We start from the raw sequence: 23,285 nt of genomic DNA, 5'->3' as shown, positions 1-23,285 counted from the left end.
ATTTGTACTTATAGGGGATCTTGTACGTAAAGGGGATTCTTGTACTTAAAGGGGATCTAAACCCCAAAAATAACTTACTGTCATTGTTACTCTTATTAGTCTTCTGAACACTTTTGCCATTTATATTAATTTCCTATTTATTCTGATATTAGCAATTTTAGACTGATGTTGAAATCAGACCTTCAACTCAGCAGCTCTTTTTAACATTGTCAGTGGCCCTAACTGTCTGTAGGTTTCCTGTATAGTGAATTAGCCCTAGAGTTGCTGAGAGATTTGTTGAGAAACCTTTTGAGCTTGGGTACATAGAATCATATAGAAAGTCACTTATCCTCCTTTCAGAAAAGTTATAGTGGTGGTACGGTTACTCTACAACTCTGTATAAAGATCTGTTAGATGGATTCTGTCATTGTCTGTTGAGCCAATAGCTATAGTACTAGCAGTCAATATCAGAAACTGTTAAATATAGAAAATACATGTAAATTGCAAAAGTGCACAGTAAAAACATTTTGAGTAAGTTACCATCAATTTCATTTTGGGGTTTTAGATCCCATTGAATGCCTACTGCCCCCTTCACCTTGGACTGGATGAGCTATTTAGGCAGCATATGCAAGCCAATTAAGGCACCCTGGGTTGGTAAATGAGCTCTTTTTGGTAGGAAAAGAGTAGGATTGTATTACACCTATTTTAAATATACTGTATATGCCTTCTATGAATAGCATGCAATGATGAATACTATACACTTATACCCATCATTGGTGATCGCTGCTCCGTATTTTTATTTTCTGTATTTTCATTGTCTCCTGTATTTCCTGAAAAAAAATAAGATGTTAGTAATTTCTAAATAGCCAGATCTCTTATACTTATCTGCAGGTCAAGATCAAAACAATTCTGGAATTTTAAAAGGCAAATGGTTCAATTATGTCAGGCCATGTCTACTACAATACTTCATTGTCTGGCTTAAATAGCTTATAGAAATTTATAACACGCAACAGAAATAACACTTGCATGAATTTAATGAACATGTTCTTCCTGCACATTCATTCTGCTATTAGTGTATCATATCTAGCTATCTACAATATATCTTTCTGTAGGCACTGTGTTCCTTGGCTGGTTGAAGACATAATACAAGCTATTTAGTGCATTTCACTATATTGTTTCTTGTCCTGGAGAGGGTGACCCATTCATTATAACTCAAGATTTTAATAAATGTATTCAACGACCTTTATGGCAGAAATACTATTTTGCTCAGTAACAACCGTCTGTTCATCTTGGCATCTTAGGTGCTCCCTACTTTTAGAGCACAAGGGCAAAAAGACTACAAGTTACTCTACAATGAACAGGAAGGCTGAACCACAAAAGACATTTCTAACCTACTGTGGTTACTGTAGACAGCATTCAAATAAAAAAGGGCAATATACACATAATAGTCATCCTTATATGGGAAAATTTCATAGAAAACAGAGGCAAAAATCATCCACTTTGTACAGCAAAAGGCTGTCCCCAAATCAAATGATACCTTTGGTATCACAATGTTAATAAGGCAGAACATTGCAGAGGCAGCATGATGCCATCTACAGCAATACATGTGAAATGTGGTGCAGACATCATTAAGATGTGACTGTCCCCTTTAGCAATAGCAGAGCAATATCCTCCCAATCAAACTGTTAATTAACTAATAAAGTGGTATACACAGACATCAGTTTATAATACAACCAACTAAATAATTCTTCTATAAATAAGACGCACTACCAGTAACTATAATCTGTCATCAGTGAAAACCTGCTTGTCACTGATAAAATTCTCTCTTAGCAGAACATGAGCAATCTTAACATTAGTATGCTGCATACACTGGATATTCTAGGGCAATCTGAAAGTGATCTTAACATTTCCATTTAACTTTAGTTATCTAGACTTTTTGTTGTGGAGTCGACAAGTTCAGAATGTGGAATTTAGACAGCAATCTGGTTGCTAGGGTTTAAATACCCTAGCAACCAGGCAGTTGTTTGCATGTCTGAATAAAAGCTCAATAGCTGATGAAAAAAAAACAAATCAAAAACATATAAGAATAATAATAAATTTAAAGTCTTACAGTCCATTTGTTTGTGGTTGCCAGGGCCAGTGAACCTGACAACCAGACAGCGTTTACAGTTCATGCCATTGCAGTCTTTTTAGACTTTACTGATTTTGCCTATTCATCTATGTCACTGACAATTTAGTATAATAATCATAGTTGGTTTAACATGATACTTTCTTAATTTTGTTTTTCAGTCATTATATTTGTGCACAGGAAGCATCAAAAATATGTTGAAAATACTGTAATTACTGTTTTTGCTTTTGATGCAAAAAAAAGGGTTTTAATCCTAGTTTTTAATACTAGTTACCTTTTTTTTTTTTAATAATTTTGATTGGTTGGTGTGAGAAATCTACCTATTGAGCTTTGCCATACATTACCAATGTTGCATTCTATTTAACTTGTGGGTGGCAGGATGCTGCGTTTTTTTCTCATGTTATTGATTTAATCCAGTCACAGTGGCATCCGGAATGTACAGGAGGAATGTTTTGCAGCAGTGACTAATTCTGTGATTCATGTGGGCTGTCCTCTTCTGCTGTTGCACTCACTAATCTCACTTTGAGTCGAGGAATGATCTATGTATACAAAGATATGACTTCATACCTTTCTGTATCTATAAATGGAAATTCTGCTCTTATATTGATTGTATATGTTTCTCTGTCACTATAATCAACACAATGTAAGAATTGTATTTAAAAGTCAGTGAAACTCCACCAGTTACAAATATTGCCAGGTAGACCAAAAAATTACCTAAAGTTCTAAATATTATATCCAGAATATGTTTTTGGTATGTGTATGATTTTTTTAATATTTGATTGTATGATATTTTCAATATCTATATAACTAGATAATATACAATTTGGCAGTTTTTCTATTTATATATAACTGTAACTATACATTTTATCCCATTGTGAAGCCAAAAAGTGCCATTTGTAACGTAAAGGGACACGCATACTCTTGTCACCCAAAAATGACAATTGGGGGTATATTATATTACAGGGGTGAGCAAACTTTTTGGCTCAGGGGCCACATTGACTTACCGACGGGCTGGGCCGGGCCAGCGTTACTCTGTTTCTACTCGTCAGTCCCCAGACGTCAAGTCTCACGTGATGACACTTGCGGAGTTGGCGGGCCGGATTAAACAGACCAAGGGGCCAGACGTGGCCCGTGGGCCGTAGTTTGCCCACCCCTGTTATAGTAACTACTTAAGATAGAGATAACAGGGCCTGACCTAGTGGTATGCAGAAGAGGCACATGCCTAGGGTGCAGCAGAAGGGAATGCAAGGCACATACAGTACCTTAACTACCTGCCTATCTTTAGTTCCAGCCAGCTGAAAGAGTGGAAATGCTATGAGCTTTCTGCATTGCCACTCAACCCTCCTCACTCAACCATTTTGTCCACATTGGGTCACCCCTTCCCCTGCCTGCTCGTCACCTACACTTTCCTCCACCAGCTCCAGACCTCACTGTCAGGGGGCACTGAGAGACATATTCAGATAGATGCTTGATAGATATTGTCAATGTAAGCCAGAATAAAAATTCCCTGTTTTACCTTCAAGCCACATGCTCAGAAACATCCTTGGGCCACAGCACACAACCAAATTGTGTGCAAAATTTTGTGCATGCAGTCAAAAAGATATTGAAGGTAGTGTTATCCCTCATACTGATGCTTCCTAATAAGAAATAAGGTTAACCCTGTTTGTAAATATTATCACTATTTTACAAGGGGTACATCATTCACTCTATAATGACAGGTAAATGCACTTTTGATACAGAAAGATATAATACAATGTTATTTACATTCCACTTCCCTTTAGAACTGATTCGCCGTTCATACCTGGAGAGGCAGATTTTCCTGTTTCATGAGTTGGCCCTTGAGAGTCCTGCATACCTGAAACAACACATATTAATAGGGAAAAGTTAACTAACTGAATGATTAGTACTAGAATCAATGGCTTTTATGGTCATTTGATTTATTTAATTTATTGATTTATTTTTCAAGATTATTTAAAAAAAATATCCAGTGTTAATAGGTAAGGAGAATTGTCATACAGGTGTGGAATCTGTTATCCAGAAAGCTCCAGAAAGCATTAGCATGTCCCATAATGCACTAACAATTCTTCATATTTATCTTATTTAACTTATTTTTGCAATAACAAGACCATACCTTGATGTTAACTAAGGAAAGGAAACAGACCCCTTATTCAAAAACCTAGGTGTCAGTAATTATCAATAACAGACCCTATAACTGTATTAAAGAGATTAAATCTGGATATTTTAGTTTGTTGTTCAGAAAATATATCTACAATATATGTGTATTTGTGTATACTAGTCAGGATTGTAAGGCTCATTATTTCCAATCTTACCAACCCAGTGCCTAAGTCAATCCACAGACCAAAGCTTTAGCTTGGAGCAGTGTGTGATCAAGCAGAAACCGAATAGACACAGCATATGTAATTAAAGGAATACTATCTTTCCAGCAAAATCCTGCACTGAAATCTGTTTATTTGAAAGAGCAAACTGATTTTTTTATATTTCATTTTGAAATATCAAATGGGGCTAGCCATATTCTTCATTTCCCAGAGTGCCAGAGCCAAGTGATCTGTGCTCTGATAAACTTCACTCATTCTTAAAGGAACAGTAACACCAAAAAAATGAAAGTGTATAAAAGTAACTAAAATATAATGTGCTGCTGCCCTGCACTGGTAAAAGTTGTGTGTTTACTTCAGAAAGTCTACTATAATTTATATAAATAAGCTGCTATGTAGCCATGGAGGCAGCCATTCAAAGGAGAAAAGGCACAGGCACATAGCAGATAACAGATAAGTTCTGTAGAATACAATAGTGTTTTATCTGTTATCTGCTATGTAACCTGTGCCTTTTCTCCTTTTTTCCAGCTTGAATGGCTGCCCCAGCAGCTTATTATATAAATTATAGTAGTGTTACTGTAGCAAACACACCAATTTTACCAGTGCAGGGCAACAGTGCATTATATTTTTATTACTTTAAAGCTCTTTCATGTGTTACTGTTCCTTTAACTGGTGCGCTGCAAGTTGGAGTGATATCACCTCATCCCTCCCCCCCCCTTGCAGCTGATGAACAGAACAATGGGAAGGTAGCAAGATAGCAGCTCCCAGTAGATATCAAAATAGCACTCAATAGTAAGAAGTCCAGCTTGGGACTCCTCCCTCCAGTTACATGGGAGTAGGAGAAACAATAGATCACCTGAAAGCAGTTCGTAGCGCTTGTTCCTTCTGAAAGCTCAGACTCAGGCACAATGCACTGAGATGGCCGCCTACACACCAATATTACAACTAAAAAAATACATTGTAGGTTCAAGAATAAAATTGTAAATGGTAGAGTGAATTATTTGCTATGTAAACAGTGTAATTTAGAAATAAAACGTGCACAATAAAAATCATGACAGAATCTCTTAAAGCAAAAAAAGATGTAAAACACAAGTTGAGAATGCTCATGGAATGACACTGGATTTATGTGTAGAGATTTGAACTGAAAAACAGGTTAAGGAGGAAGCAATAAAAAAGAGAAACAGCATAAGCGAAACAGGACATAACAGACTTAAAGAACAGTTATGGATATGCTGTAACAAGCTAGGAGAGACTTCCAACATTACATAAAGCAGTTGAGAAAAGAAATTTGCTGTATTGTGAAGATTATTGAAATGAAGTATGTAGAAAAAAATCACCTGCACTCAGTTTATCCAAATGCTTAGTGGTGCTCTTGTCCTTCTAGGCATCACCATGTAGTGTCATGTTGAATACAACCCTTACATGCATTTAATGAAGCTAATTTCCTCAATGTTTCCAACTCTGAGCTTCATCACAATTCAGGCTGTGGCTTGAAAAAATTGGTCAAATTTCCTAAATGGTGTGTGAACATATTCCTAACAAACTTATTGGTCTGCAGGACTGGTATAAATAAGCCAGCACTTGCCTCTCTGGTTTAATGCTTTGCCCCTGTTTGTGTAGGTTTAAACTATAGCACTCCCTTAAGTTGAGTCCTGTGGAAAATTAACAATACATAGGATCAGGTAACTCTCACTAGAATCGAGAAAAAAAATATTAGGAGGAAGTTACAAGCTGTGGTTGGGTTAATCAAAGCAAGTAGGTCTACAAAGGTTCCGATTAGAGTAAATGTTACCTGGGTGTCACTTACTGGTTGCTGAGAAAGAGGTATAAAGATATCTTTTAGATTGCAAGGGTCCTCTTGTATCGCTTATTTGGTGCTTTGTATGTAATTCTATATGTTCAATGTATATACCCATTTATTGTACAGTAGCACTTAATACATAATAATAATAATAATGATTGTACTATCTATGGATAAAATTTGGCCAGTGGTGAACTCCAATCATGTGTGCTAGATAGCACTACAATATTAGTGGTACAGCCTTCCAGCAATGTCAGCAGGGGCATTACAATGCTTAACTTCAGGCAAAATGCTTGTCCTCACCATCCTTTGGTAGATACCCCTGTTACCAGAACAATCTGCTATACAGAGAATGTAAAAAGAAATTTGAACTTTATACACATTAGCAAAGCAGCAAACACAATGGTCTGACGATTTTTCTCAGGTTGTGGTTTACAGCCTTTCTGCATTGCCCTGGGCTCCTTCTGTTCTAACTGAATCCCTGGCAGCAAATCAATTCTACATTATACCACTGCTGTTTCTAGAATTCATATTGATCTTGTCTGATAATCTGATATTTGAGATACTGAACAGAGGCTTTAAAGAGGTATAAGGATTAATCTGTAAAGAAATACAGATGATGTGAGAAAACATTCTCTATTTTGTGCGTGTATTCTTTCATATCTTTTAGGATCACTTCTTCAATAGATCTGTCATTTATAAGCTAAATCAGAATCCGCGATAAAGTCCACTGGCTTCTGTCCTGCCAAGCATTCAGTTTAGTCGTGCTGTCATCCATTTTGATGGCACTTTGCTGCTGCTAAATGAAAAGTGTCATGGGGATGTCAAATGACCTGCCAGTTTGGTCCAATGCCGGTAATGATAAAAAAAGAAGGGAAAAATTTTGCAGTCCGTAAGACAGATTTCTCTTTTGGCAATGTTCTAAGAAATCATTTTTTTTGCTTGGGATGACTTTATAAGACTTTTAAGACTGAGAACTTCCCAAATGTCCTGGGATTTATAATTAGTCAGAAAACACCAATGTTAATTATATCTACTTTCCATACCCTACATACCATCTATTACCATCTATATACTGTATATTGCAGAAAGCCTTAACCTTTTTTTTTTTTTGCAGAAAAAAACCCCCAATTAACAGCTCTGTGCAACACAGAGCTGGATTCTGTTATTCTTTCAATTGCAATGACATTTACAAAAAATAAAAAAGCACTAAAAAATATTACTTAATGTGTATCGGAAAGCTGCTTGCTTCAAATTACTAGTTCCCATTTAAACTACTATTGCCATAGCTTGGGACAGCAAAACACACAATGTAGCACATCTAAATGGGTAATAAGTAGGGTTGCCACCTTTTTAGAGAGTTTTTGCCAACAGGTTGGGGTGGGCATGAAGGGGAGCGGAACTATGACATTGGAATTGCTGGAGGGAGGGTAAAGAAGCACATCTGGGAAGAAATATGGTAAGATCCAGGCATATTGTGGTGGTTCAGCCGAGGATCAGGGACTAGCCAGGGTGTAATCTTAAGGGTATTGCAAATTACCGGCCAGGTGTCAACCCTACTAATAAGGCACGGAAATCTTATTTCTTATATTGTAAAAAGTGACCAGAGCAGTATCTACATAACCGTTCTAAAATGAATTAAGGGTTCTAGCTCTACCACAATATGCAGTAAAAAAAATGGCAAAATTTGCCTCAATTCATGAAAAGGCAACTTACCGTATATACTCGAGTATAAGCCGAGTTTTCCAGCACTCAAAATGTGCTTAAAAAAGAATCCTCGGCTTATACTCGAGTCGGGGCATCAGTTGCGCGATGATGCGGGCATGTTGAGCTGCCGGCAACCCCCACAGCGCCCCCCCCTGCGTCGCCCAAGAACTCGCAATCCAACAACTGCATGCAGGCAGGCACGTCACATGCTTGGGAAGGGGGGCGGGGGGGCTACAGTCGCACGAGTGACGTGCCTGCCTGCCTGCATGCAGTTGTTGGATTGCGAGTTATCGGGCGACGCAGGGGGGTGCTGTGGGGGTTGCCGGCGGCTCAACATGCCCCATGTCTCCTTGGGAATCACTCACAGCCAGCGCGACGTGCAAGCAAGCCCTGCAACTGATGCGATGTACTAGTCGGTTCGGTAGGAGTGTGACTTCTCGGGCCACCGTCCGGCGGCGCGACGTAGGACAGAGACTGCTAGCGGCTCGACGTGCCTGCATGCACCGAGAGGTGACACACGGGGGGGGGGGGGGCGCGGGGGTGCCGGCGTAAAAAAGCATATTGAGCAAATCTAAAAAGTGCATCAGCCCACGTCTGCCTTCCTCTCTCAACAGGTGAGCATAGGGCCACACTATGATCAAATCACTGGTTTAGGAGATCAAATCTGCCTGAATTGGCCCAAAAGCGGATGGCCAGACTTGGCAAAGATAATGTTCATGAGGAAACTTCACAAAACGAACAGATCTTTTTGTGTATTGCCAAATGAAAAGGAACTGCACAAAGCAGGAGTAAATTGTTGGGGGTAGCCCTTCCTAATTGCAACTGCTGCAAAGAATAGCACAATTTTTTTTTCAAGTGACAGTTACTTGTTGAACTTCTGTTTTAACTGTATTCATGTAAAAGAACAAAAATGAAAATAAAGGGATTAAACATGCCACAATGTTACTATACTGTCAACTTACAATTACATTGAGGGGCAGTTGTTTTTGGCTCTAAATTCTAAAAAAGCAAGAAGGCAAAAGCACATTTTCTGATACATGATTAAGTTCCACTGTAATAGCTTTAAAACTAGTCATTACTCTGATTATAAAGCACAGTTCAACACTGGTGCCATCTTGGAAACATACTGAACTAAAAGTACAGCCACCCTGACCGATATCTGATCAAGACTCAGACGCAAATCAGTCAGAAAATTGTATAAGGTGGAGGGCACAACATGCCATAGTCTTCTCCAGACAGGTCTGTACATCACTCCTACATAAGCTGTTCGCCCTAGGCCCTTCAGGTTCCCAAACTAGGAAAAATAGTCACTCATCTGGGGACATCAAGTTATACAAGATATAAAGATTTGTTTGTATTACAAATATAACATGTAACATTTAGATGTGTACAAAAAAAGTCAACTGCCAATTCATAGTGGAGTCATGTAAATGCACAAATAAGAAGTGTAAGATGCCTGTTTCTTTGCGTATGGTTCTGTATAATTTAACATGTAAATATCTTTGTTTCTATCTTTGAGAGCTTTAATACACTGTAGAACTCTCAGTATCATTCCTGTTACTTACACACTTTTTGTGAGGGTCCTTTTATTAAATAATTTGATTATTGAAACTTAGCAGTAGCGGCTGCATTTCCCACCCTAGGCTTATACTCGAGTCAATAAGTTTTTCCAGTTTTCTTAGGTAAAATTAGGTACCTCGGCTTATATTCGGATCGGCTTATACTCGAGTATATACGGTATTTGGATATATTGGAATAAAATGGATTGCAGTTTGTAACATATTTGTTAAATTATGTTTCTGGATTATGATTATTTTTGGGCTTTGTAAGAAAACCCAAATAATGGCCAGTAATCTATTTGCAAAGTGGCCACTAGGTGATGCTGCAATTTAATGTACACTCCAGCCCTTTCAGTCAGTGTTCTTTAGGAAAGGAATGCTGTATAAATAAGTCCAGTTTGCATCTATCAGTAATAAGAAATATAGAGAGAGACTGCAGAAATTGAGACTGCTGAAGTATTTGGGAATATAGGGGTTGGAGGGAGGTCTAACATTAACTTAACTATGTGTTTCCCCAGGGTTTAGAGAACCAATAACCTCCAGTTAATACCCTGTATAGGGTTGTCTTGGGGTATCTATACTGCACTCCTTTTTTTTAATATTCTCAGTCTCTTCATTGTTTAAACACAGTTACAGGGGTGGTTCACCTTTAAGCTAGCTTTTAGTAGTTATAGAATGACCTATTCTAAGCAACTTTCAATTAGTCCTTAATATTAATTTGTTATAGTTTTATTATTATTTGCCTTCTTCTTCCAGCTCTTTGCAGTTTCTAAATGGTGGTCACTGACTAAAACTATTACTCTGTGAGGCTACAGTTGTATTGTTATTGTTACTTTTTGTAACTTTCTTTTCTATTCAGCCCCTCTCCTATTTATATAACAGTCTCTCATCCAAACCACTCCCTGGTTGCTTAGGTAAATTGGACCCTAGCAACCAAATAACTGCTGAGAGAGCACCTGAGCTTCTTTAAAGGGGTGGATTTAGATGCTGAAGGGGTTGCCGTGAGACACCAGAGACAGACACTATTTATTCAGCCTGTTGGGGCTGTTTATACTTGAAATTCAAGAGACTATTTTGAATCACAGTCTCTAGCATTTCCCCTGGGTCTAACCTTTTTAAGACGCAAACCAATTCAAAAGATTGAAAATTAGGTTAAAATCTGATGGCACATACAAGTCAGGTGGTCTATTTTGTCTGCCCGTGCTGTGTTTCTATGTTTAAGGTTCTTGCTGCCATCTCAGACTGGGAAAGGAAAGAAGTACGGTACCTGCTGTGAAAACTGTATACTTTAGTAATCCTAATATCATGTCTGCAATTATACAGCTAATTTATATAAAAACACTGCTTTCCAAAGTGCATTATATTGAACACCCCCAGTTTATTAAAGCGGCTAAAATTTCCTATTTTGCAGTGAAAATCTGTGGAATAAAAAATTGCAGTTAAATAAACCATCCATTCAATGGTTGTTTTTAGGGACACGTGTTAATTTATATAGTAGTATGGATGATATAGAACTACCTGAAGACATGGTCAGAGTTACATTTGGAAATCCACAAATGGCCTTTAAACATAGTGATGGGGATTTACCAGACCCAATACTGTATTTGTCAATGAAGATCATAGGAAATATCATCCAATTATCAGCAGAAGGTGCAGTCAATTTAAAGTTAAATACAGTAAGTACTTACTAAAATATATTTTTATATAATATTCTCATAAGAAAGTGTTTTTCCTGTAAATCATCATTTATTCATATGATCCAGCATTACCATAATTGCTTCTTTCAAGTATTTTTAAAATGCAATTGAATGACATGCCCTTGAGTTCCAAATAATCCTAAAGGTCAAGGTGAACTTGGTTTATTGCTATTGCTTTGAAATTTTGCAGACAGTTTTTACACCCAAAATTATCTCTCAAATCAGCCATTCTGTAATCTATACTACTTCCAGAAGATAATGCCACTAAGAAACAAGGCATAAATACACCATTTAACTAGAATATGCTTAAGGGGTCTTTATACCCTTTGTTCCCTCTTACCTCCCAACCTGTCAATAAGCCCAAACAAATCACAATAAGCACTCATTATCCATCTGAAACTGCCATAAATAAATAACATACAGTAATTGTATACATGTATTGGAGCAATATATATATGTATATAATATACGGTATGAATTAACATAGTGACATTTTGTACAAACATTTTGCATTTACCCAGGACACACATGGGATTTCTGCAGTTCTCCATTTATCTGCTAATGGATACTGATAGATATAGATATGCCAACTAATGTTATTCAGGTAAAGTTGTATAAACACTTCAGTAGGGCTCATTTGTAATTTCAGTTTATAAAATATAGTTAATAATGAAGCTGTGTATCTAAACAACCACTAAGCCTGAATAGAAAAATCTATTTGAATAGCCTTACGGACTGGTCAATGAAAGCAACTAACTGATCCCTCAGTTGAAAAAAAAAAAAAATCTAATTTAGAGTATAATTTATTTACTGAACTGTAAGAAGTGTGGCAAGCAATATGTGGACAAGAAATCCACGATGTTAACGGACAAGGAAACCGTGTTAAACATCAGGACTCAGTAGAGAAGCATACCTCCAAAGAGTGCCCACAAACGTCTTCATTTTGCAAAAAAAAATCACTTCTGTGACCAAGGCAATGATCATGCGCAAAAGCCCTGGTAAGAAGCAACGCATGTGCAATAAAATGAGCTTTTTAATCATGAACTTGAAGCGGGTTGGGTAGTGTCTTTTCATGCGCAATAGCATCACAGCGGCCATCTTAGTAATGCAGAGGATGGCAATATGGCGCCCACAACGGAGATGATGAGGGCAACACTGACAAAATAAGTGGTATTTTGGCCCACAAAATTATCTCAGCCCTTGCCCATCAGTGTGAATATATTGTGCAAGCTGTTGGTATAAACCTAGCCTATGATTAAGTGCTTTGTCATAAAAAGCACAAGGTTATTATTTGCCCTACAGATACAGATATACAGAGGTACAGATATTTTAGTATGCCTGTTCATGGGATTCTGTGGTTGCCTGCCAGGAAATCCTTCATGGTCTTCGGTTTCCTCGGGGCTAGGGGCCATGTGCACCTAGTGAGCTGTACACTGAAAACCATTTTGTTTTGTATTTTTTAAATTTTTGGTTTTAAAGTCCTGTATGGTATGCAGTGCCACCTGGCGTGTTAGCAAATTCACATTCCCCAAAATATCTAAGGGCACAGAGATGTTCATTACAATAGGTTTAAGCCATCTCATAATAGAAGTAAAACATTTGTTGTATACTCCCGTGCCCTGGGGCTAACATTAAAATTATAGCGTCACATAATGACTTGCATGCATCACGTTTGCCTATTAATTATCTAAAACATATGTAATAGCTGATGCTGATCTTTCTTGGCAGGCTTGAGAGATGAAAGACCCACTGCCACACAGTCTTTAAAAAAAGTGGTAGCTCATACAGTAAGCTTTATTGCATATATGCAGATACATTTAATCTAAACCTTGGTTATCAAAAGAGCATATTGTTCTATTATCTTACTAACGGCTGACTTCTGGAGGAGCATGCACATCTTAACAGCAAAACAACAAAACATTATTCTATAACTGAGGGTTTGTCTTTTGTTATCAACCCACAAAGCAATCTTACTTGACTTCCAAACACTTAGCATTTGCCAGGTGAGGCAGTTTTCAATTACACTGGCCCTTCACACAGAGAATATTTCAAGAGAAAAACATAAGCCTACAGTCATGACTATTTCTATAATCAATGAAGTAAACAAAACTCTTTGTAAACTGATAATTACATATGTTTTCCATACCAATTATACTCTGTATGATTATAGTTCTTTTCCATGTGTTACTTTCAAATCATTATTGCACCAAAGAATTTAAAATGAAAATCCTTCTTGAAGTTGTTGACATGCTATTGCAAGTCACTCGGAAAGAGGGCCACACAAGATCACAGCTCCTTTTGTAATTGCAGCATAATACTGGCAACATAATGAAACACAGCACATCGCCTGTTGGGAAGTCAACTGTAAAGCAAAATAGCTGAGTGACATTGGTTAAGATAACGAATTATCCAATTAGATTAAGTAGTCTTTTCCTCTGTAGCCCTGATTATACTAGGTTTTCTGCTCAAGGATGCATTGAATTGGCAATTTCAACTGTCCTTTTATTTGTGTTAGCTAAATGACTATACTATATTTAGCTGTAATTAGTTATTATGCTTTTGAAAATGTGCATTATTTATTAAAAGGTGCAACAATGTTTTTTAGGAGACTTAACATATCACTGTGATCCTTGGGTCCAGGGTGTCCTTGGCAGGTTATTAAATGATGCTGCCCTATGCATCCCACCGCTTTATGGATGTGTGTTGTGATGTCAGGGATTGAGCATGCTCCCTGCTTATTTGAGGATGCCAGTTTGATAACTCTATTCTAGGGAATCATTTGCACAGACAGTGTTAGCACTCCTACGCTCCTGTGTTCCCCTGTACCTCATGAACTCACCTTGTATGCTTTCGCAGTTTGACCTCAGCCTGTATTCTGACTATGATACTTGCTGCCTGCCTCTGACACTGGCTGACTTGACTTTTGCTGTGTGCAGCCTGCCCCAACCTTTGGCCTGTTGACTTTGTTCCTTGATGTTCCTGCTTTTTATTCCTTGCATCTTCCTGTTTCACCTTCAGGGGCCACTGTATTGTGGAAGCCAAAGGTGCGACCACTAACTGCATTTACAATCTGCATTCAGATGGGGTCAACAACAACTCTCCTGCTGACCATCTGACTCGACTACTGTCCACCTTGATTCAAGTGGGCAGGGATTTGCAGGGTGATTTTCAGCCAAACTGCAAAGTAAATTTGCCAAAATGACACCTGCTGCTACAACCTTGGCTTCTGCTACTATGACAGGTGGTTTGACATCTGAACCCAAAATTCTTCTCCCAGATCTGGGGAAAAATCACAATTTCGGGTTATTGTGAACTCCTGTAGACTCCTGTTCTTGCTTACACCTCATTCCTACACTATATAATAACCCTAATATAAATGTTACAGCTGAAGCAGGCCTTAGATCCCTTCACCAGAGCAAGTTACCAGTGGAGGACTACATAACTGAATTTAGATGCTGGGCTATTGACACAGTGGAATGGTATAGCCCTTAAGTGCATGCTTAAGGTTGAGATATCTAGAGTAGGAGTGCCAGATCAACTTGAAGATCTCATTGCACTGGACATTCAAAATGATCATAAATCGAAAGTGTTGTTGAAAAAAATCAAACCCCTATGCACCACTGTGGTCTCCACCTAAGCTTGTCCCTGTCACCTGAGGAAAGAGCCCCAAGGAGGCAAATTCCTCTGCCTCTACTGTGGTAATACTTTTCCAGTTCGTCCTGAGGGTAGGTCCCTTTCTACTTCCATCTTGGAGACGTCTTTTTTGACCAAAGACACTAATTGTCTCTTTCGCTATTCTTTCAGCTTTAAGAAAGAAGGATTGACACATCATCTATCATCGATTCAGGGGCCATCGTTATTTTTCAATGAAAACATAATGTCAAGTGACATTAGCCTTATCATTAAAGATAAACTGAGAAGGGTTATTTCTGATGCTTTTAATTAAAAGAAACAGTTTTAAGACATTTTATACATCACTTATTAGTGAAGCAGGGAATAGGGGTGCTACCTTTTTCTAATAAAGTACTAGCTTTCCTGACTTTATCTGTCTACACATTTCTCAATTAATTGGTATCAAGTATAATTTTACTGGCCAGGCTACAACGCTGGTGGGGAAAGAACTAAAGGGGTCAGTTACTTATGAAGCACAGAGACCTGTGTCTGGCCCACTGGATACAGTGCTGTCTGCATTTGAAAAGCTCTGTATTTGTGGGGGTCGGGAGGGGAAAGGCATTGTTCCACACACAATTTAGGGAGTAGTGTGCCCACCAACATGGGCCATAGAGCCCCAAAGGGCCCCTTCACTGCTTTCTAACTTGTGCACCTGAATTACCCAAAAGTAAATTTTGTATTAATTGGAGTTATCGCAAGTCTCCAAAACAAAGTGTAAAGACCTGTGGCGAGGCAGATTGCAAAGTGCAAAAAATGGTTGATTACACCTGTGTTTTTGCTCTTTGCCTACTGCTTTCAATGTTGTAATGAGCCCTACTGTATTGCAATAGCCATGCTAGTCTATTGAGGTAACATATGTCCTACTGCAAACTTGGTTGTAGTTGAAAGTTCCCAATGCCAAAAGTAACAGAACATACATCATTTTTGTTATTTCTGGTATTCTATCAAGTATTGGAGAGAGTATGCTATCAAGTATTGGAAAGTCAAAACGCATTCCCATCGATATACAGGGTGATTTCTGTGTTAAAAATGGTGACTTGCAAACATCCTCACAATACATGAACCCTAAACAAGTTCTGTAAAATAAAATACTACTAATATTATATTGTATCTACTAATATTTTATTGTATGATGAATGTTAAAGAAAAGGACAAGTGTAATCTAATCATTTACTGATTGATGTGTACTCCTTTTATGCAAGAGGGAATCAGTTTTCTATTAGTGCCAAAGTGCCGAAATACTACCAAAGTAACAAAATACACTCCAATTCATCACCCCCTAATACAGCAATGGATCCCCTTAGTGGCTTAGTACAAGCCAAACATATAAGATATCTTATGCAATATTTGTACTATAAGCTAAATAATATTATATCACTAAAATATATACAATGATTTTAATGGCAGTTCTTTAGAAAATGAATACAATTGCTCTACACCAAAAGTATAAAACCATATTTTTACCTGTAGTAGATTTATGGACCCTGGTAATGGAGGTGCTTAATATGGTAGTAGTTTCCGTGGAGTTTAAAAATGGATCTCTATTATTAGCCGTAGATGTTTTATCTAAAGGGTAAAAAGCAGAGATTAACATAAGATAGGAACCTGTATGTACATATAAATGACCAATGAACATACCTTTTTTATTCTATTTTTTTTTATGAATTATTAGTGGATTTATGTATATTTACATTTGTATTATAGAACAATGGTATTAGCATTGCAGATATGCATATAAATCATCTCAGAATGAAACTGATTAAAAAAATAACATTTTTGCAAATTAAAGAAAAAAAGAAAATTCAAAGCCTAAACATCCTAACTTCCAGAAATACTTTCATCTGACTTCATACACCAGTTGTTTTCATCTGGAACAGATGCACCTAATGAGGGAGACCCTGTGTTTTGATGAGAAACAAATACTGGTTTCTATAGGGTTGATTCACCAAAGGTCAATATTTTGAGCGCTATTTATAGCATGCATTAAAAATTTTATTGCGTCTAATTTTTTGCGTCTTAACGCACAATTCACTAAAAGGATACTTGCATTATTTTAGACGCGATGCTGTTTGCGTTACTTAAGTCGCGGTATTTGACGCAACACGCGCAAAACGCGCCATATTAGCCATACACGCCATTACTTTCGGAAAACTACTGTTCTGAAAATGACCATTTCCCTGCAAACTGGAGGCTGCATCACTCTAGGGCCAACACAAACTTGAATAAATCACACTGCAAAGTCCATATTGTGTTGCCAAAAGCTCATGAACTGTACTTTTCTTTAATTACCACCTGCCCCAAGTAGGGGTTAATTTTCGCACAGACTAATTGCGATATTTAGCGCGTCCAAGTGTTTGTGAATCATGCGTTAGTATAATTTCTGTGCGCTAATTAACGCAATGCGGTAAAATTAACACATTCAGTTGCGCGCTATTTAACGCATGTGATTTGTGACTTAACGCATGCGATAATACTTTAGCGAATTATGCGGGGGTTTTTTCGCATCAATTCTAACGCAAAAAAGCATGCGATAAGCGTTATCGCACTTTGGTTAATCAACCCTCATATATCTACTCTACATTATTTTCAGTATATTAAAGGTACTGCTCAAAGATGTCCAGAGGTTTTTTACTTTTTGACTTTAAGCACAACTTTGTAGTTGACTTGATTTGTATAACACATCTATGAAAATAGCACTTATCCTGTTATAGTTAATACATTATCCATGATCACTTGTAGGCATTAACTCACAGCTCAGTCCATAATCTTCTTAATTCTCTTAATGCTTGTGGCTTGTAGGCTGCTTTACATATGTTATTGTACTGTAGTAAAGGTGAACTTAGAGCTCTGTCCTATGTGAGTGTCAGTAATTCGTATGTCTTAAAAAACAGGCATTGGATCACTTATCCTAATAAATAATTACACTGGACCCTGTATCCATCTCAATTCTTTTGTATCCCCTTCTGTGTGTCAGTCTTATTCAAGGTGTGGTAGATTGCAAGTCTTTTTCTTATGAAAATACAGTACTTTCATGCTTTGCATGGATTATGTTTTTATTAATTAGAAACAAATAGTTTTAAAATTATTATGTGATTTGTTCAGCAGATCTCCAGTTTAGCATTCCAGTATCTGGTGGCTATGGTTAAATTTGCCCAACATCCAGGGAGTGATTTGAATGAAAAGTAATAATAACAATGAAACTGTAGCCTCAGAGAACAACATTATTTTGGATGCCAGGGTCAGTGACCCCCATTTGAAAGGAGCAAGGAAAATAATTCTACAATGAAATTAATTATAAAAAATTATTATCAATTCAATTGAAAAGAATAGGCCATTCTATAGCAGATGTATAACCAGAGACAGACATTAATTACAGTGACCCATTGCCCCTCTTTTAGCTGCTCTCTGCACTTTGCATCATATTGTTGGTACAGAGCAAAGCTTAGCCAGTAGTACTATGTTGCACAAATCCCCAACTTTATGAACAAATATCTATGGAAAGGTGCTGCACTGTATTTCAGCTATTATTCTGGTTCATTGGTTATGCATTTTTAGCCTCAGTTTTTAACCCTTAACTATTTCATTTAGTTTCTTAAGAAGAATAGCAATTAAAGGTTACTGGGGTGATTAAACTCATCTAATTGTAATGTATAATAGGAGCAAGAGTATTGTGAAAACAGTGTTTCACACTACAAGGCAAAATCAATTTGTATTTATATAAGCTATTTCTGATAACCCTCTTATTTCATAATGATGAATTCAATTTATTTTCATAGATGTCTTTCATCTTTTAAATGCCCTCCGTGTAATAGAGTCAGAATTATAGTCAGAGTCTCATTGTGAAAGAACAAAGTTATATATATATATATAAATATCCTTCTGCAGTTGTTGGTGTTTTTACACAGTGCAGGAAGTTTGGCATCCTAACAGATGTGAGGGGCATATTGCTCAGCAGGGGTTGGTATGCAAGACAATACTAATGTTCCTCTCCAGTCTGGAGTTAGTGTTGTTGTGAGCAGTTTTGTATGTGTGGGGCAGGAAGGCATGTCCTGTATGTGATTTGTCTATGCATGTTTGATGGTATGTGTTTATGGAAATGTTTAATAGGATTGGGTGTTAGTTATACTAAACATGTGTGGAGCAACAGAGAGTAAAGATCGAATCAAGTCAAACTTGGTGCTGCTTTCTCATTGCACCAAAACTTTGTTAATCAAATTAATGGCTTTGCTTAGGGCTGTCCAACTGGAGGCACGTGGGCCAGATGTGGCCCTCCAAAGGGTTTTTATGGACCCCAGTTTGGTCAGTGGATCCATAGACTTCATTGTATGCAATCATCATTTTCAAAGAATTCGGCCCTCGAACATGCTATATGAAAAATAATTTGTCCCACTACATGTAATAAGTTGGACAGAACTGGCCTAGATTATTACATTTTCTTTAGGACATTAACAGCAGGTTAAAAAACATTATAATAATCTGCCATTTCTCACATTTAAAATATAAGTTCCTTACTTTTAACTGTATAATTGAAGGGTGAGTTTGTTTGTTTCCCTGTTTATCTTCTGTATGTGGTAAATTGCGTGCCATATATTCTTTAATAATGAAAGTGATATACTTCCATTAAACTTCTAGAGAAAACAACTGAAAAAATACAACAAAACTTGCACAGAAACCATGAAAACCATAAAAGCTCTTATATTGGCATCCCCAGGCAGCTTTAAAGTGGACCTGTCACTCAGACATAAAAAGCTGTATAATAAAAGCCCTTTTCAAATTAAACAAGAAACCCAAAATATTTTTTTTGTTACCACATCCATACCTATTATAAAAGCATTTAAAAATACCAGCTGTCAATCATATAATACCTGACCCGCCGTGGGGCAGAGAGTTACTTTCACTTTCAATTCAGAACTTCTTTAATGCTGCTGCATCCTCACATTCCCCCTCCCTCCTCACCATGTAACTGTGTAACCAGTGCATGGACATGGGTATCAGGTCCCCCATACTGGCACAGAAACAAGATTTTGGCAGGATGCAATGCCTGCTTTGATAACAGTGTCCACAAAATGGCGCCTGCCTGCTTGCTACAATTGTGAATTCCAGGGCTGAATAAAATAAGATTAAAATAATTTATACAGTGTAAGTAAAGTTTATTTTGCTTGACAAGCACAATAGAAAACAATTTGGAATTAACTCTTAAGGTGACAGGTCCCCTTTAATGCTGATATCTAAAAGGATTGTTATTATCCTTTTACATAATGACACAAATAAAATACTTCATATGTGTTACTTGAACAGCTGATTGGGTGCAAACTCCCCATACTGAACACATACTGTTTGTGTGAGCAAGAAACGTGTCAAACGTGAAAAACAGTTATACCTAAAGTTATTTTTGGTTGAATGCTTAAAACTTACTTTTCCATTTGAATTGATAGTTTGAGCATTATCATGCTCAAATATTATAATTCTAGATAAAAAAGAAGAAGCATACCAGTAGTTGCACTGCCAGATACAGTTGTTGCTGCTGCTTCAATTTTAGCATTCTTAGTGATTTCTGAAAATGAAATATACTTTCCATCATTATAAAAGTTTCCATAGTTAGGATATAATGTCAGATTTATATAATAATATAAAACACACTGCATTGAAAGGTGAAGTACGGTGTTATATGTTGTCACTGAGCCACAATACCAAAAACCTTAGAATATAGGTGGAGGTCAGCATCTTTATTAGCTAAGGCTTCATTTTCCTGTCAACAAACAACATTTTTCTGCTTGTTTTGTTTAAAAAAATTAAAAGGCAGTCTTCCATTCTGAGTTATGTATGGGAACTAAATCAATATCTAGTTGTTGGCTCCTAAACAGCCAATCACTAATGTCTGAGGAAGGAAATCATCATGATGGCACATAGGTGTTTTTGGGAAGAGAAAAGGGAATCAGTTCTTATTTCTCAGGTTGCTATTCCTGTTGTAAAGACTATTTGTATCAGCTTTGATTGATATAGTTTTTCATCAGTAAAGCGGAACCTTAAAGAAACAGTAACATCAAAAAATTAAAGTGTTTTAAACTAATTAAAATATAATGTGCTGTTGCTCTGCAAAAAACTGGTGTTTTTGCTACAGAAAAGCTACTATATAAATAAGCTACTGTGTAGCCACGGGGGAAGCCATTCAAGCTGGAAAAAAGGAGAAAAGGCACAGGTTACATAGCAGATAACTAGTAGATAAGCCCCATATAATCAGGGTTTATCTGTTATCTGCTAAGTAACCTGTGCCTTTTCTCCTTTGAATGGCTGCCCCTGGGGCTACACAGCAGCTTACTTATATAAACTATAGTAGTCTTTCTAAGGCAAACACACCAGTTGTAGCAATGCAGGGCAACAGCACATTAGGGCTCTGGCACACGGGGAGATTAGTCGCCCGCGGCAAAACTCCCTGTTCGCGGGCGACTAATCTCCCCGAGTTGCCTTCCCCCTGCCATCCCACCGGCGAACATGTAAGTCGCCGGTGGGATGGCAGACGCGGCGGGGCGATTTCAGGAAATCGGCGAAAAAGCCTCGCGAGTCTTTTTCGGCGATTTGCGCAAAATCTTGCCGCCGCGTCTGCCATCCCACCGGCGACTTACATGTTCGCCGGTGGGATGGCAGGGGAAGGCAACTCGGGGAGATTAGTAGCCCGCGAACAGGGAGTTTTGCCGCGGGCGACTAATCTCCCCGTGTGCCAGAGCCCTTATATTGTTATTACTTTTATACACTTTCATTTTTTGGTGTTACTGTTCCTTTAACCCGCACCCTTAAGCTGTATTTATATATAGGTGCCCGAGGGCCTGTGCTTAGGGCATCTTTTGGGAGGTGGCCCTCACTTGCTGGCCCTCACTTGCCTATAAAAAAATTCTCCCAGTGGGCAGCAGAGACTTGTGGGGTAAATCCTATGGTGGAGTTGGGGGGGGTGAGGGTGGTCAGGACCTTTGACAGGCGTATGTGACCTCACAAAAGGAAAGTGACGTCACACGTAAGTGAAAGTTATGTCATGCGCACAGTTGCATGTAACGTCACTTCCGCAAACAGAGTGGCTTTATTAGGTGTGGTGCCTAGGGTGGTATGGGACCTAAATACATCACTGCCCACACCCAACCCATTATAGGGTGCCACTCTGTAAGCAACTTCTACATGCACTTTAGGTTCCAAGACAGGTAAACTTCAGGAGCAGAGAAAAAGTGTACTTCCCCAGTCTGACTTGCACCCACTGGTCAAAAGCTGGGCTGAGGTGCGCTTGTAATGGTGGATTGCAACGCCTCCCCAGTTTGTTTTTTTAACAGTCACTTTAGTCCTTATTGTATAAAAGAATACACAAAATGACATACCAGTAGTTGAGCTTGTGTCACCAGCTGCTGTAGCTGTTTCTGTTTTAGAACCTTTGGTTTCTGGAAAAAAAACAGGCATACTTTGCATCAGTATAATGCTTTTCAGAGATACTGTAGTATTAACAAATATTACTGAGATCAATCCTAGAGTATTGCCCAATAAGATTAGGAGGAGGAGCTTAAATCAATCAAACTGCCCCCTCCTCTGGTTATAAAGGGTATAAAAGTACCTTCTCTTCTTCCAGCCACTAGTTGTACAGTTGTCTGGGAATCCTCTGGAATTGCTTTTTCTACATTAATAAAAACAATTATCCAGTTGAAAAAATTGGGTTCTTAAAGTTACCAAGGGCAGCCCTTTGCCACCACTAGTAACATCACGCCTTGTGAAAAAGACAGAACTAAACCTTATGCTGCAGGTTGATGTTTTTCCTTTCAGATCAGTCCTGCATTTAAGTTTAGTTAAGGATCATTGGCTTATTTAGCTTAAAAGTTATGATTATTTCACAGTCAGCTGAAACCTCACTTTTTTTTTTATAAATGAATATGCTAACTAATTACTTGTTTTTTCCATGTGGGTATAATATAGCTGCTAATTGTACATAGTACAAGAAAAAGTCTTTTTACATGTAGTCACAAATAAAAGTATAAAAACATACCGGCACTGATTGTAGTACTTGTGTTAATAGTTACAATAGCTGATGTTGCACCGGTATTGGCATTATCCACTGCTGAAAAAAAACATACAATATTATATTAGTATATAATGTGTCAATAGCAGTTTAAAGCTTATATCATGCCACTAATACTGTCATATCTACATTACCAGTCTATATTACCAATAGGGAGAAGCTTGTTGCTGCTCTGCTAAAAGGAGAACTAAATATTTAAAACAAATATGGCTAAAAATTCCTTATTTTATATACTTAACTTCCCCGTAAGGGCAGTGAGGTTGTGGAATGCCCTGCTGGATGATGTAAGTATAAAGATACAGTAGATCTGTATATATATGTGTAAATACATGCACTGGGCTTCATTTGGGGGGAGTTGA

At 37.7% G+C, this 23,285-nt stretch overlaps 1 protein-coding gene across 5 annotated transcripts in view; it reads right to left on the bottom strand.

Annotated features, from left to right (window-relative positions):
* The window catches only part of emcn (endomucin), a 53,757-nt gene that overhangs the window by 8,676 nt on the left and 21,796 nt on the right, over positions 1–23,285 (bottom strand). For 4 of the 5 annotated variants that reach the window (XM_031903132.1, XM_031903130.1, XM_018096278.2 and 1 more), the window contains 7 exons: positions 22,894–22,965; positions 22,468–22,527; positions 22,238–22,297; positions 20,368–20,430; positions 16,341–16,442; positions 3,909–3,962; positions 747–809 (listed from right to left, as the gene is read on the bottom strand). In XM_031903132.1, coding sequence (XP_031758992.1) covers positions 747–809; positions 3,909–3,962; positions 16,341–16,442; positions 20,368–20,430; positions 22,238–22,297; positions 22,468–22,527; positions 22,894–22,965 — 474 coding nt within the window. The remainder of the gene's footprint in view (positions 1–746; positions 810–3,908; positions 3,963–16,340; positions 16,443–20,367; positions 20,431–22,237; positions 22,298–22,467; positions 22,528–22,893; positions 22,966–23,285) is intronic. The other variant, XM_031903131.1, reaches the window with a different exon arrangement.

The sequence above is a fragment of the Xenopus tropicalis genome, chromosome 1 (genome assembly GCF_000004195.4).
Source record: "Xenopus tropicalis strain Nigerian chromosome 1, UCB_Xtro_10.0, whole genome shotgun sequence".
NCBI classification, from domain to species: Eukaryota; Metazoa; Chordata; class Amphibia; order Anura; family Pipidae; genus Xenopus; species Xenopus tropicalis.
The sequence above is the reverse complement of the archived record's forward strand: the minus strand, read 5'-3'. Positions and strand labels throughout refer to the sequence as shown.